The 14,515-nt window shown below is 43.2% G+C and overlaps 1 protein-coding gene across 1 annotated transcript; it reads right to left on the bottom strand.

Annotated features, from left to right (window-relative positions):
- Window positions 1–843: 843 nt before the first annotated feature.
- On the bottom strand, window positions 844–12,221 carry LOC120838967 (protein toll). The gene is made up of 6 exons (XM_040209136.3): window positions 11,176–12,221; window positions 7,526–8,387; window positions 6,857–7,425; window positions 5,388–5,526; window positions 3,879–4,203; window positions 844–1,429 (listed from the first exon to the last, which is right to left on the bottom strand). Exons 1-6 carry the CDS (start codon window positions 11,908–11,910, stop codon window positions 1,144–1,146), a joined length of 2,916 nt encoding a protein of 971 aa, XP_040065070.1. The 5' UTR covers window positions 11,911–12,221; the 3' UTR covers window positions 844–1,143.
- Window positions 12,222–14,515: the final 2,294 nt, after the last annotated feature.

Genomic DNA, 14,515 nt, shown 5'->3' with positions numbered 1-14,515 from the left:
TCTGCGTCTTCGGCGAAGACTCGGATCTAATCACACGTTTCGTGCCCCAAGAAAGACGACCGCGAATGTTTGCTTCTTTTTTTTATTTTTGTTTTATTTAAAAGTGTCTATTGATCTACACGAGTATTACCCGGAACGGGATGTGCGCTGAACCCAAGAAAAAATAGACAAATATTAGGATTATACGATGCCAACGTATGTTTAATACAGAGAACAAATACCAAAACCGGTTTTATAAAAAAAAGGGAAAGATTTTCAAACAATCACTAATATTCAACGTACGCACCATCGGAATAATCTTATCACAAATAAAAGTCTTGGTGCACTTCAGCACAAGCAGCGAAACCTAACGTTCGATCATCCCAAGGCAGAACACGTATTGGAGGATTCGAGTTTATATACAAGCTAGGGTAGCTACAATAAAAATAACTGAGCACGAGGATATCAGGATGAAACACGATGAATTAAGCATTTTTTCCCATCTGAGTGATAAGTCAAAAAGAAAAAAATTAAACTGATCAATTTTTTTTCAAAGAAAGCTGAAGTATATTACAGGGGATTGAGGTACAGCATAGCATTTAACGAGAGCCTTTCAAAAATAAAAGTAACTCTTTTCTTTTCTTCTTTTGTATAAATTGCGCAGGGTTGACGAAATCAACATGACTATGAGCTGTTTATGAGGCGAATAGCTTCGCACATGAATGAATTTCGTAGCCGTTCACTGCTACTTCAAGAGACAATACTCGCATGTTGCGCGCTCGTTTCTCAGAAAACGCATGCATCTTCGATTCACAACTGTGTGTCGTGGAGTTGATTGATATCAAGGTATTTACAAAACAACTGTTCCCAAATACTGTTTTTACTCAATTCTATCGCAAACATTTTTCTTAGAAAAAAAAATTTGACATAAAAACTTGCGCGTTAAAATCGGAGCCGAAATCATTATTCTTGAGTATAAATACTGAGTACGCGTTAGAATGGGGGTCACCTTCGAATCGGGTAAACAGGGTGGTCCCTTTACTTGCCCGGCGCTGTAGCTATTACGCTTGTCCGGCGTGCAAGCGCGCAAGACTGCTCTTGATATGAAGCGAGGTGCCAAAAGTAAAACAACGTTAACGAGTTGGTGATAGTCATCAGTGGTCTTCAGATATGCCTCGTAATGACGGCCATCGGGTACTCTTGGGAGTTGGGAATCACTTTACGTTGAGAATCTTTCTTGGGCAGCGAGTAGAGCAGCTTGTCCCAGAAGTGTGCTTCCCCCCAGCGAAGGTAGTTGGTAGCCTGCATGTAGATCCTCAACTCGTCGTCCACAGCGTTGGAGGCAGCTTCGTCCACGACAATTAAGATTAGGCGGTTGATGTTATCCTCGAGAGCCTGGTGGTGCGCCACCCTGAACTCCCAGCGGCACCACTCGCTCTGCACAAAATTCCTGTGAGTAGACGAGAGGCATCAATAGACCACTTCCGAAATTAGCCATGCACCAAGGAGTATGGTGGGGACGTAGGTATACGCGGCACGCGCTCACCTTTTCTCAGTATAAAAGATTCGAAGTAAATAAGCAAAATAAAGACTCAGCCAAAGCACGTGCAGTGTCATTTGTTCTAGATTTTTACCGTGACTCACGGCACCCATGAGGTTTTAGGCAAACATCTTTGTACGTGTGTTCGCCATCGCCTTATTGTAATCCTTCGCATCTTTCCTACGAGCAGGGCGAGCGCGTGCAGCACGTGTACTTACATGTCTATAGACCTTTCCAAAAAAGACAAAAAAAAGGCTCTTAGCCGGTTTTATTCTCAATGTCTGTGCGTATGGCGCGTGATTTGTTCGCTTTCCGAAGCGATGAACATGCGCGTGCTGGGCTGAGGACTTGTAAATATTGGAATGGTGTATAGTTTCTTTTACTTTATGTGCAAGCAAAACCGAATCTATGAGCGCGAGCTCATAGCTTTGGCTTTAAGTCGTGCTTCTAAGCTATAAGCTCGTGCTCGTGCCGAAGCTATAAGCACAAGCGCTGCACGAAGGCGCGTGCTTGGACGGGGATGCTGAACGGTCGGAGCTCGCTCTTGTACCTTCTGCTCGCACTTAATTAAAGTAAAACGAAATACTCTCAACTTCAACGGCGTGCATTTAATATCTTTCCTCTGTTTCGGAATTCGGCCGCGAGGCCGCGCTAGTTTTCGCTGCGCACTTGAATGACTACCGTCATTCAAGTGCTTCTCTACTTCACGTATTTGCCGCTGGGTGGGGTCACCTCCTCTAGATCTGAGGATAACATGCTCCTTGGTACAGTGTTCGGTACATTTCCCGCATTGACGTCGACTTCAGCAAAAGCTACAAGCATGAGCACACAGGTTTCGGGAGTGCATCCGCTACACGTGCGATCGCGCACCAGAGGCAAATTTTAAAGCAAGGACTTCGAGTCTCTATTGGCGACGTGCGCGACCGAAAGCGTCGCTGTGGTCGGCCTTCCACGATTGGTCCAAAAGCTGACTATGACGTCGGAAAGGGTATACCATCGACGGAAATAAGAGGAATGAAAGAACTTTAATTTCGACGGTGTTGGCAGTGTTGCTTTGAGAGCGCAATGATTTCAGGCTTCTGCCATGCTATTTACAAACACCATCGAACTTGTTGTTCGCAAGGTAATGACGTCACAAGGGGGAACCATAGGAGGGCGCCACCAAAACATCTCGCCGCTAATAGGGGGCATTCACTGGACGCCATATTTAAGGGCGATGTTTAGGGCGCATGCTCAGAACGAGCTTACATTAATAGCCTGCTAAGACCGGCAATCTTGATGGTGTGGAATGCACGTTGCAAAAGAACTGTGGAAGCTCGCCGTCAGCACGCGCTCAGCAACCACGCACACAGATATGGCCGCCAGTGAATACTCCCTATAGCAATTGGTGCAGCTCACGCTTACAGGTTTGCAGACGACTGAGATGTTTTTCAACTGAATAGCTGTGCCATCATCGACACGTGGCTTTAGAAAGGGAATTCCTTGTGCAACCCAAGCCTTGGGCCAGTTGAGCAGAACACCGCTTGCTCTCTCTCTCTTTCTCTCTCTCTCTCTCTCTCTCTCTCTCTATATATATATATATATATATATATATATATATATATATATATATCCCGCGCCCATCATAGCACTGGATACAACTTCTGAGAAGTCGGTCGATGTAAATGGTGTTCTCTAAAACGGGGGTCAAGTTCTAAAGCTACTGAAGTCATATCTAAAGCCCCTTTATGCTTCAAAAGTAGCACAAGGTGCGTCAATGCACGAGGCACGTGCAACGTGCAGCCCTTTGGAAGATCATGGCGGCACTGCGCAGCATTGGGCTAGATTTAAGACGCCATCTTCTTCCCAAAAGTAGCGCGCGGCACGTGTCTCGAGCATGTCCACAACAATGAATGGCACCACTTTTTCCAGTACAAAGGGGCTTTAGTCATATCGGCATATATTTCTTTGTCTTTGGTCTTCTCTCCTTTTCCCATCCGTTTCTCGGCATGCGAATCCTGTCCTGCCACGGTACGAATCCTGCCACGGTGCGCTCTATCGCGGCCGTATCCCAGACTCGGACACTAAATAGCCGAGAGCTAGATCCTATGAATGATATGCATTTTAAAAGACAACATTAGTGCGCCTTAACCGAATTTATAGCCTGTGTGAACATGTTTTTTGTGATCCTGAGAAAACGGGGACTGCCCGAGGAAGTCGAGAAAGCACCGTTTACATGCAAGGGAAAAGTTGGAATATGCTTTAGACGTCGACTTACGCCGCCGCTTTAAACTGGCCATCGACGCTAATGTAGTACGTCGTGTACACGAAAAGAAGGTTTACGATCTCCCATGCCCCCCCCCACTCCTGGCATACTCACTCGGATAGCAGAAGGAGGGTGCGTCGGGAGCAGGCCACGGCCTCGTGGATGATGTCTTGAATCAGGAAGCCTCCCTTGAAGTTTCGGTCATAAGTACAAACTGTGAAGCCGTGGGCCTCCATCCTTGGAATGAGATGTTCATAGGCCCAACTGGAGTCTTTGCTGCTGAACGAGAGGAAGATGTCAAAGCTCTTCTCCTCGTCAAGGTCGTCTTCCTTGATACATTGAAGCGATCTGCAGAGGCCCCGCGCGTACAGCCACACTTTAATTTCCCGCTTGTACTTGAGGTAGACTGTGGATACAGTCAGGGCAGCGGCTGCAAGAACTGGAAGAAAGTATTTGTAGAGCTCGAGTTATTAAAGGATATACTGATTCACGAACATGACCTCGTAGCCACACTACTGTCCCTGCTGGTACAACATGTTCGTTCTGTACTGGGAGACCAGTGGTAACTATCGTCGGGCACCGGAACATGGTGCTTTAATAAACGTTTATTCTCTCTCTCTCTCTTTCTCTCGCATACCCGAGGAGTGAGCCTGGTGGGCCGAATGCTTCCTCGCTTTACTGTTGAAGAAATATTTCTTCCATTGCATTGTCCCTTTATTCTTATTTTTATTTTTATCTTCTTTTTGCTGTTTCTGTTGTTTCGCGTGACATTTAGAACAGCACTTTCCGATAACAAGTAGAATTTTCTCAAATTCTTTTCGGTGTTACTATTTTTTATATTTGTTATTTTTTGTTATATCTGTTACTATGTGTTACTTGTTACTTTCTTGTCACTATTCGATATATTTACACATGTTTTCCTGATACGCCACAAGAACAAAAACAAAAAAGCAATGGTTTGTACGGAGAAGAACGAGTAATGTGTTGCCTCCACTTTTAGTCGCTTATTCCCTGTAGTCGTAATTTATACTCACATTTCTGCCCTCATCACAAATTACAGATCTTTCCTCTTGACTTCAAATACAACAAAAACGGACAGGAACTAGTGTATATTTAAAGCATATGCAGAGTGCAAATGGTGAAGTATTCGATCTACAAATATACCGTCGTTTATACCATGCATACGCTTTAACTATACAATAGTTCTTATTTGTTTATCTTCATAGGCCGAATATTTTTCTATATTATACTAAGACGTCGAATTTCGGAAATGCCCGCGAGAGCGTAACTTCGCTACCGGGAGCTACCGTTCAGTCTGGAGTAATCGATTACATCAGGCTTTATACTTCGCAATTAATTACCACCTTATAGTCTACGCAGGGTGTTGTTTTTTTTTTTTTTTTAGTGTTAATAATATATTTCTCTAACAAGCATTTTTGACTTTTTCAGAATTTGCAAAAATGTAATTCACCGCGAAACGCAAAGGTCGTTTTTAGTACTCGTTCAATAAGAAGTGAACGAATTAATCCGGAGAGATTAACTCTTTTCCCGTCATTTGGTTTCATTTGCAACTGTTCTTTTGATTAGAATAGAAAAAAAAAAGAGTAAATTGGGAAAACGTACCGAGCATAAATATTCCGTACGATACTGCTTTCGAGACAACTGAAGGGCAAAGTTCTTTCTGTCCCACCTCCATGAAAGACTTCAGGGAGACTAAAACGTTGAATCCTTCGGCGCAGAAAATCTCGTCAGCATCTTGAATCTGCAAACCACCAGTCCCACAATTCAGTCTAATGCTCTTAATGCCAACATATTTATACAGTTCACAATGACTAACGGAAATGTTAATATCAGCTGTCGGCTCTCTGAAACGAGCACAATTTACTAGGTATTACCTCAAAAGGGTTTCAGTTTCACAATATACCCTTTTTAAAAGTCAGTCACCTAGTAGCAGTCTCAAAACCTCCAATAGTTTCGCTATAATGGCGGTGAGAGGAGAAAACGATTGCCTAAATCGAGCACCATTGACTTCATGAATGGAAGACGACGTACTATCGGGGGGAAAAGTATTGCGCACAGAGGAGCGCGTGGCTCGCGGTGCAGCCTGGAAGTGAGCCTACGGTCGAGGGTGCGTGGCCTACTCCGATGTGTTTATGTCCTTCGCTCGGCGCTCCCCAAGCTTCGGCAGTGCGCCTCTTACCCCCCATTCACACTGGAAGCGGATCCGCGTTCGCGAAGCGGTTGCGAACGCGGTTCTATAAAGATCCAGTACAATTGCACGCGCACTCGATGACATCAAATGCGCGTGCAATTGTACTGAATCCTTATACAACCGCGTTCGCAACCACTTTGCGAACGCGGATCCGCTTCCAGTGTGAATGAGCCCTTAGTGCGCTGAAAGCTATCACCGCTATCTTTGCTCGCTCGGCGCGTGCGACGCGAGGAAGCACATAGCAGCTAAAGCGCGAGCTGGCTGAGCGCAATTTAGCTGCTATTTCCCACTTTCAGGTATACGGTTTCGAAAACATTCGCTTTTTCTGGTGTTGAGGGTTCTGTAATACAGCATGACAGGTTTGGCTATAGACAAAGTGGATAGACTGACTTTTAAAAAGGGTCTGTTGAAGTTCGGTTTTTGGTCATGAAAGTATTTTATCCCTGTCCATTTAAACCCTTCCAACACTTAAATCTGTTAGTTTCTTTTTGTGTGTGTGTTTCTTACTACAAATAAAAACAAAGTTATGGAAAAAAGTGGTCAGTTTAATAAAAGCGTGCGATGTTTTGGAAGGGGACCATTTTTCGTCAAACAAAACTTAATAATAGTATTTGAAAACAAAATGCACACGGTCAGGGTTCTAGTTTAGGTCTAATTGACGTTTCGAGCAGTTCCCGTTCGAAACGTCGAATATACTCTCAACTGTAACTCTGACAGTGTTCTGACTGCGTGAGTACGAACGGAAACTAGACGCAGCTAAAGCACCACCCAAAGCGGCATGTTCGTCCTGAGATTTCAAAATAGATGCTGGATCGTTTTTAATCCGTGAAGTGACTTATTAGAGCAATGATAATTTGAACGTGACGATGAACATACTTACCATGTCGCTGTGGCCCTCTGCCCACTGCCTGAATGCATAATCTTCGCAGTCACAGCTCCAAGGGTTGCCAGCCAGCCATATACTTGTCAAGTTGAGCGTCGACACGAGGTCCAAGGGGAACCGCTTCAATCTGTTATCTCTCAAATCCAGAACAGTAACGTTTTCTGGAATTGTAGATCTGTCAACACTCGATAGCAGATTTCGCCTCAAGCTTAGAGAGCGGAGACCCGGCGCTTTGGCCACGAGACGCTCGTCTAGATGTTCCACACTGTTTCCGCTCAAGTCCAACTTCCATGCGTTTTCTGGAAACGTTCTCGGTAACTGCTTCAGGTTCCCACCAGAACAATTAACGTATACCGCCCAACCAGTCATGCTGTCCTCGTGGCACTGGCAAGTGCATCCATTGTCACAGTCCTCCGGCCACGCGACAAGATCATTCACTGTGAGGTTATAGAGCATGCGTCCTGCCAGCCGAGGGGGGCTTGCACACACCGGAACGCCTCGTTTCGTACCCGGGGGGAGACTATCCAAGAGCCACGTGATTTGACAGTCACATAACAGTGGGTTACCTGAAAGAAAGGGCGTAATAACATAATAGCAGTGTTCCACCCCTAAGGAGTGCAGTACTCAAAAGAGAGGAAACAAAAGCGAGCAAAACATATCACGCACCCTCCACAACGAGTTTTTCCAGAATCTTCAGTGAGTTTGGGAAGCTCTTCCGGTGCATCGTTCTCAGTTGATTGCTGTGAAGACCAACAGCTTGGAGATTCACAAGTTGCGTAAACGCTCCATCGACACGACTTATATTGTTCCGAAACGCGTAAATGTAAGCCAGTCTCTGAACATCAACGAAATCATTCCTATTCAGGGACAGGAGACTGTTGTTGTTCATATGCAGCGTCCGAAGCTGTGGCATGTGCCTCACCGACCCATTCAAATGAAGCAACATGTTATGATCAATAAGCAAGTACCGCAAACTAACGAGTCCCTCGAAAGCCCTCTGCCCGAGCCATTCTATCATGTTCTCGCCGAGATTCAAATGATTTAGATTACCGTTAGCATGGAAGGTCCTGTCCCGAATATATTGAACACGATTATTGTTCAGCGAAAGTTTCTTCAAGTCAACAAGTTGCGTGAAGGCTTCCGTGATATCTTCGATGCTGTTGTAAGATAGATTAAGGCTTACCATCCTCCGCGTTCTATTAAATGTACCTGACAAGGACGTAATCTGATTTTCTGCAAGGTTACAAATTTCCAGTCTCTTATGAAAAGCGGATTCGTTGATGTAAGAGATCCTATTGGACGACAGATCCAGTTGAGACAATCTTTCGAGGGCTGAGAATGCTAAAGAGTGAATATCAGATATGCTACAGTTTCGTAAAAAGATAGTCTCGATTTTAGTGTTGCCAGAACCGAATTCAGCTATCGAAGTGATCAGGTTATTTTCAGCCCGAAGGCTCTTGAGGTTGTCGTGGTTTTCTTTTGTGAATTCGTTGAGTTCTGTGATGTCATTATTGTACACGTAAACAACCTGAAAACAAAATGAAGTCAGTGTCACCCTTCAAGGCTAAACAAATATATTGTTGAATAGAGTAGGCTTTGTATCTCATGCACCACAGATTTGTATAAAATGTCTGGTTTTCTCTGCTGACACCGACATTGCTACCAAATTCACAACAGGGGCTTTAAAGCTTGCGTACTACATAAACAAATTAATAATATTTAGGACAACAATAAAATAAGCACCTCAAACAATTTCACACATTGTCAAATGAATGCATGGTTTATGAAACGATATTACTGCTTGCAATATCTTAAAATTAACTGTTGATGAACACCGCACTGTATTTCCCACATACCTTTTATTTACAATGACAATTGTGAATAGAAAATGTAAAAAAAAAAAACGCATAACCGAATATAAATAATACACTGATAACAGATGACATTTTAAGGAAAGTATTTAGCATCATCCTCAGGATTTTGTTGGCGGTGTGCATTTATTACCCCCTCCCCTCCCCACATTCTTAAGATACTACCGCCATGTTTCTTATTGCAAACTTTCGCTGTATGCCCTGGCTACCACAAGAATTTTAAATTAGTAATTATTAGCTGGCGAGAGCACAGAAACCTAATAGGGTTTTTAGGGTGGAAAATATCGTGATATTTTTAATCGCGAATTTTTAATCAAATAAACCAGATGTGCTTGATTCAATATTATGTATTCGATTTCAGTCTGATTTATTTTATCTCAATCAGATTTACTTGACCTAAATCACTGTGGCTATAAAATGCTGATTATTTACCCCTAGGTGTAATTTTTTTTTTTTTTTTTTTTGCATAGCGGACTGATATGAATTCGTTCGATCACTGATAAGAATGTAGAAAAAAATAATGACTGTAAATGTAAAGTACCGTTTAATTAACAACGTAATACCCGCCAGACTTGATGTATTTATAAAACCATCAGATTTCTTTTATTTTTTTTTTTTTTTACTCAATTGCTGTATAGGACATTGGATTTCTAGGCTTCGCGTGCGTGTGCGTGTGTGTGTGTGTTTTTATTTTTTGCGTTTTAATTAAGCAAGCTGTATTGGAGTGACAAATTCAGGTGTAGCTGAGAGCGTTCAACATAGGTTCGTTTGATCGTTATTTTCAACCGAATTATTTCTATAGCTATAAGAGGATTTGTGAACTCGTGAAGTTAGACTCGTTGCACAACAGGAGAACAATCCGTGAACTGACATATTTGTATGAGATTGTAAATGGCATAATTGATTCCCCAGAGCTACTTAGTCACATCTACTTCCACGTTCCTCGTAAGTCTTGTAGACTTTTGTACTTTGTTTTACCCTACCGACTTTTACCATGCTGCACCCATGACACGCCTACAACTGACTTATAACCATTTAGAACAGATTTGTGCGAATGCTAGCCCTGATATTTTTTTATGAAAAGCGTAAATTTCGTAAGTGTGTTGAGGCTATTGTTTTTTCCTAACGTTTCGCTTTTATCCTGTTTAACATTTTACTACTCATTGACTCATTGATAAGTGCACCACTAAGGAAGCGTTAAGCTGTTGGTCGGTCACTGAAAATAACAATAAATAAATAAATAATTCTGTTGCAGTAGGACGTTACGTAGCTGGCGAACAAAGTGTAAGGTTCTCGTTTAATTATCCTGTGATCTAAATACAAAAAAGCACAGAACAAGTATCAAACGATAGACAAAAGGTAAATTAAAAAAAAATATATATATATATATATTTTTTCGAGATTATTTTTGCGGGAAAGGTTTGATTTCAATCGTCACAGTAAAGTTGGTCTGATTTAAATCATAACTTAAATCATGATTTAAATAACGATTTAGATCATACTGATTTATATGTTCCGCCCCGGGGTCAGTGTGCAAACTAAACTTCCCAAATGCGCAACCGTGGGTAGAGTTTACACAAAACAAACCTAATAAAAGTGAAGAAATGTGAAGTAAAAGGAGCTACACCAAATACGTCAGGTACTTGGTTTCATCATACGTCAGAGCGCAGTCATGGGCTAGAAAACGCACACACGCATAGAAAAACGCGAGGTCAAGGCGTCTTCCCAAGGTCGTTGAAGTCAGCGGCGATGGCACACGCACAGAAACACGGTCCATGCCGTGACGTTCCGCTTTTGACGCTCCTTGATTGATTCCCTTGGCTCCTATGAGGAGCGCAAGTTCGTTTGCTTCTTAAGCAGGGGGTTACGGGGACGTCAGAAAGACGCCGAGTTTTGGTTGCCTCCGATTGGAAGGAGAATGGGTAGATCTCAAGACAACTAGCCTCCATCAGAACCAATCACAGCTCGGTGTCTTTCTGACGCCAGCGCAACCCCTGCGCAAGCAGCACCTTGCGCTGCGCATAGCGCCGGCTGCGCTCTGTCTTGTAGTGGAACGAACCACGGTACCTTCTTTTCTTTGACTCGAATCACAGAGAATCATATACTTACCTTAAAATAACTACGATACAAAACGGACGGTGGCTACAGACTAGGGAGGTGTGCGAATACCGGTTCGAATCGAATAAGGCAGTGTCATCCCCAATTTTGACACAGTTCAGAAGACTGGTTGTTGTGGTTGTTGTCGTGGCTTTTCCTTCCATTGCGAAGGTCATGAATGACGCAGTGCTAGACTAGTCGAACCGGTATTCGCCACACGGTTTAGTATAAACTTAAATATTTCTGTCACTGAGCTGGGCTGCGACAAAACATCTTTAGAATCGCTACATTAAAAGACGAGCTTGGCTCTGTCAGTACACTTGCACATCGAAAAGAAAACTATCTTACCTTCAAAAACGGCATATCACGGATGGAGTCCCCGATGGCTTTGATACGGTTGCCGTGTAAATCAATATGTTCTAAATGTTTTGTATTCTTAAATAGAAGACGGGGAATGTCCTCGAGTCTGTTATTTTGAAGATACAGTTTGCTAAGGTGCACTTGGTTCTTCAGGGCATCTTCATCAATCTTCTCGATGAAGTTGGAACGAAGGTTAAGTTCTTTAAGCTCGCCCAATGAATCCAACTCATCGTTCACAGTCTTAATTAAATTTCTCGGTATGTGAAGACTCTTCAGCGCTTTGAACGATTTCAAAGCGCGCGGTATAGTCGTGAGCATATTATTTTCTAACATCACCTTCGACACTCTGTTGATCCCATTGAAGGCGGTATCCTCAATATATTTCAATGAAGAGTGCTGTATAACGAGAACAGCAACGCTTAGATTAGAAAACCACGAGGCTGGCAGGATTTCTACATTGACACCACTAAACGTGAGCTTTCGCATATAGGTATTTTGAAGCCTGTCCATATCTTCCTTCAAATCTGTACCGTTCTCCCACTCTACCATCTTGACGAAGTTCGAGCATCTGACATTAGCACCACTCACGACAAGCGAGCATTCGCACTGTTTGAGAGCAGGACAGGTGGTATTCACGCGTCGCCAGTTTCTGGCTTCACACAGTTCACTCACGGACGCCACAATTAGAACCACAAAAAAGCTGTTCACGCCACTGAAGCACATCTTGCGACAATTTAAAGGGAAATCTTACGCCGACAGCAGGCACAAACAGCGCACAGCGACGGTCCCAGCACATGTGAGATAAAAACTCCGATAGCAGGCACAAACACCGCACGGCGACGGTCCCAGCACGTGTGAGATAAAAACTCTGTCCACAGGCAGGGAGGCGGATTCTGTCGCTGATAAAAAGAGCTCAGGAGGGAAAGGCCGCAGCATACGTTGTCGGTGTCGCTATCCGCTATACGCGCAAAGGGCGCCCTCCGTCCATTTGATATGTGACTCGGTTTGTTATCGAAGCAAGTTACCGAAGCAGGACGGCACAAACTGTGACTTGGCGTGGAAGCCTTATTGGTTTATCGCAGCAGCTAAAGAGCAGCCACCAATTAAAAAAATAAAAACGGAAAACATTAGATTCAAATCTGCAGCCCCTAAACAAATATTACGGTAATGAAGCATAAACATGCTTAAAACGCTTGCTAGAAAAAACCGTCTTATTTCGCTCGTATCTCCACATCAGAGCGCACTTGCAATGTTAATGAGATGACGTGAGTATTGCACAAACAAACAATCATGCACTTCAAATATGCCTTACTCGAAAAATGAAGTTGATCCCCGATTATAGCTGTGTTTATCGGATGGCCTGAAAATCGGGCCGAATCAAAAATATATCAACTCACAATAAGAGCAATCCCGCTTAGAATACTCCTGAGTTGCATATTCAAAGTGCGCAGTGTCCGCACAAACAGCTGCTAGGAAAAAAAAAAAAAAAAAAAAAGTTTTTAGCGCTTTGAAAACCTAGCTTCAACTAACAAACCCGCAGAGAGCGAGGGGTGAAATCTGACGAGTCACTAGAAATCAACAGCGGAGTACAACGTACAAAAAAAAGAATAGACTTTTTTTTTTTTCTTTTTGCGGCGTTTGCAGAATAGCGCCTGTGGAAACTGATACACCGGTCCGAGAAAGTCGCCTACTTGCAGGAAACGCGATTCCGGTAGCGAACATGACGGAGAAAATTCTTGGTACGTCTAATCTGAAACTTACGTACGAAACGTCCGCCTCGTTGAGCAACCGCAGCATTATTGGCGCCGTGCGCGTGACCAAAAGCGTCGCGGTGATGGAGCTTCCACGATTGGTCAAACGATCACCATGACGTCTTCGGTAGGATTATTTCCGCTCTCATGGAGAGAAATAAAAGCAAAATCTGACTCTCAACTCGGACGGTGTTGATCTAGGAGCGCGATGACTAGGCGCTCCCACCGCGCTTTTGACGCACCATCGAACTTGTTGCACGTTGCTCATGACCTTGGTCCTGACGTCAGAGAGAGGAACTAAAGACGGTGCCACCGAAACATCTCGGTGCCAATGGAGAAATACCGCAAAGCTGCTTATGACAAGAAATAAAATTTAATTAGGCTGGTTTACTGCGTAATCTCTGATATTATTATTTCTTCTGGAAAAACATTTGAATGCCCATTTAATATTTGTTTTTTTAATAATAATTGCTACATCTGAAAAAAAAAAAAAAAGCTATCACCTGAGGGAGGGATCATCCAACATATTTGATAAACTATAAAATGACAAACGGGCAGAGTAACAAATAAATGTCAAGAAATGAACATTTCTTGCCTCAGAATCAAACTATACACGCAGCCAAGAACTCGACTAGTTTTGCTAAAAAAGAAGGAACGAACTGAACATTTATCTGTTGGATAAAAGGTAACAAGGGTGATAAGCACAACTTTTATGCGGCAAGAAATTAAGTTGAAATTAAAATATTTAATAGTTTGTCCTTTACTTGGAAGAATGATCGATGGCAAGGCGTGTAAAAACGATAACGATTACATTCACAATAGACAACGAAATTAAGTGCTTCTATAAAAATTCACTTTTCCCCCTCTTCACACCTTTTAAACTCCTCTCCTACGTCGTCTGGTGCTTTCGGCGGACCAATTACCAGCACATCGTTTGACTAAACCCGTCAATATTCCGACAACCACGACCACCACCACCAACACTAGAGATATTGACGGCGATATTCTGGCTATCTTTTCTTCTATTCTGCATAACAAAATGTGAAATAAACTCCTGAAAACCGTTACACAAGGGGCGGGGACAGAAATTAGACTCGGACTTGGGAAAGAAAATAAGGCAAGAGTTCTAACAGCCGCAACGATACAACCAGACACGACCTACATACATCGAATTAACATAGGAATGGCAAGACACAGAAATGGCAAGACGCAGCAATGGCGTTCTGCCAGTACGATCCGACGTCTGCTCATACTAATGATCTCGTAAGATTTAAAACGGGGCTGTGTCCTAGCAGTCACCCGTGGGCAGCACGAATATCCTACAATAGCTCGGTGCGGACCTTTAAAAAAAAAAAAAAAACACCAGAAAAAAAAAATCGTTTATTGCGCCCATCTATCGAGTCCTATATCTAACTGAAAGTGCATGGAAGACTGGGGGTGGCGTCTTGTGCTTCGCAACTTCACCGTTTTCAAATAAACTATTTCCCACTGTTTTTCGTGGTTCACCATTCTCCCCGCTGCGAGTGTGAGCTCATAGCCGAGGCATCCCTGCGACATGAGCACACGCTCAGTAGGTC

Source organism: Ixodes scapularis, unplaced genomic scaffold (assembly GCF_016920785.2).
Source record: "Ixodes scapularis isolate PalLabHiFi unplaced genomic scaffold, ASM1692078v2 PGA_scaffold9__187_contigs__length_104089568, whole genome shotgun sequence".
NCBI classification, from domain to species: domain Eukaryota; kingdom Metazoa; phylum Arthropoda; class Arachnida; order Ixodida; family Ixodidae; genus Ixodes; species Ixodes scapularis.
Note: the sequence above shows the minus strand (reverse complement) of the source record. Positions and strands in the feature narration are given on the sequence as shown.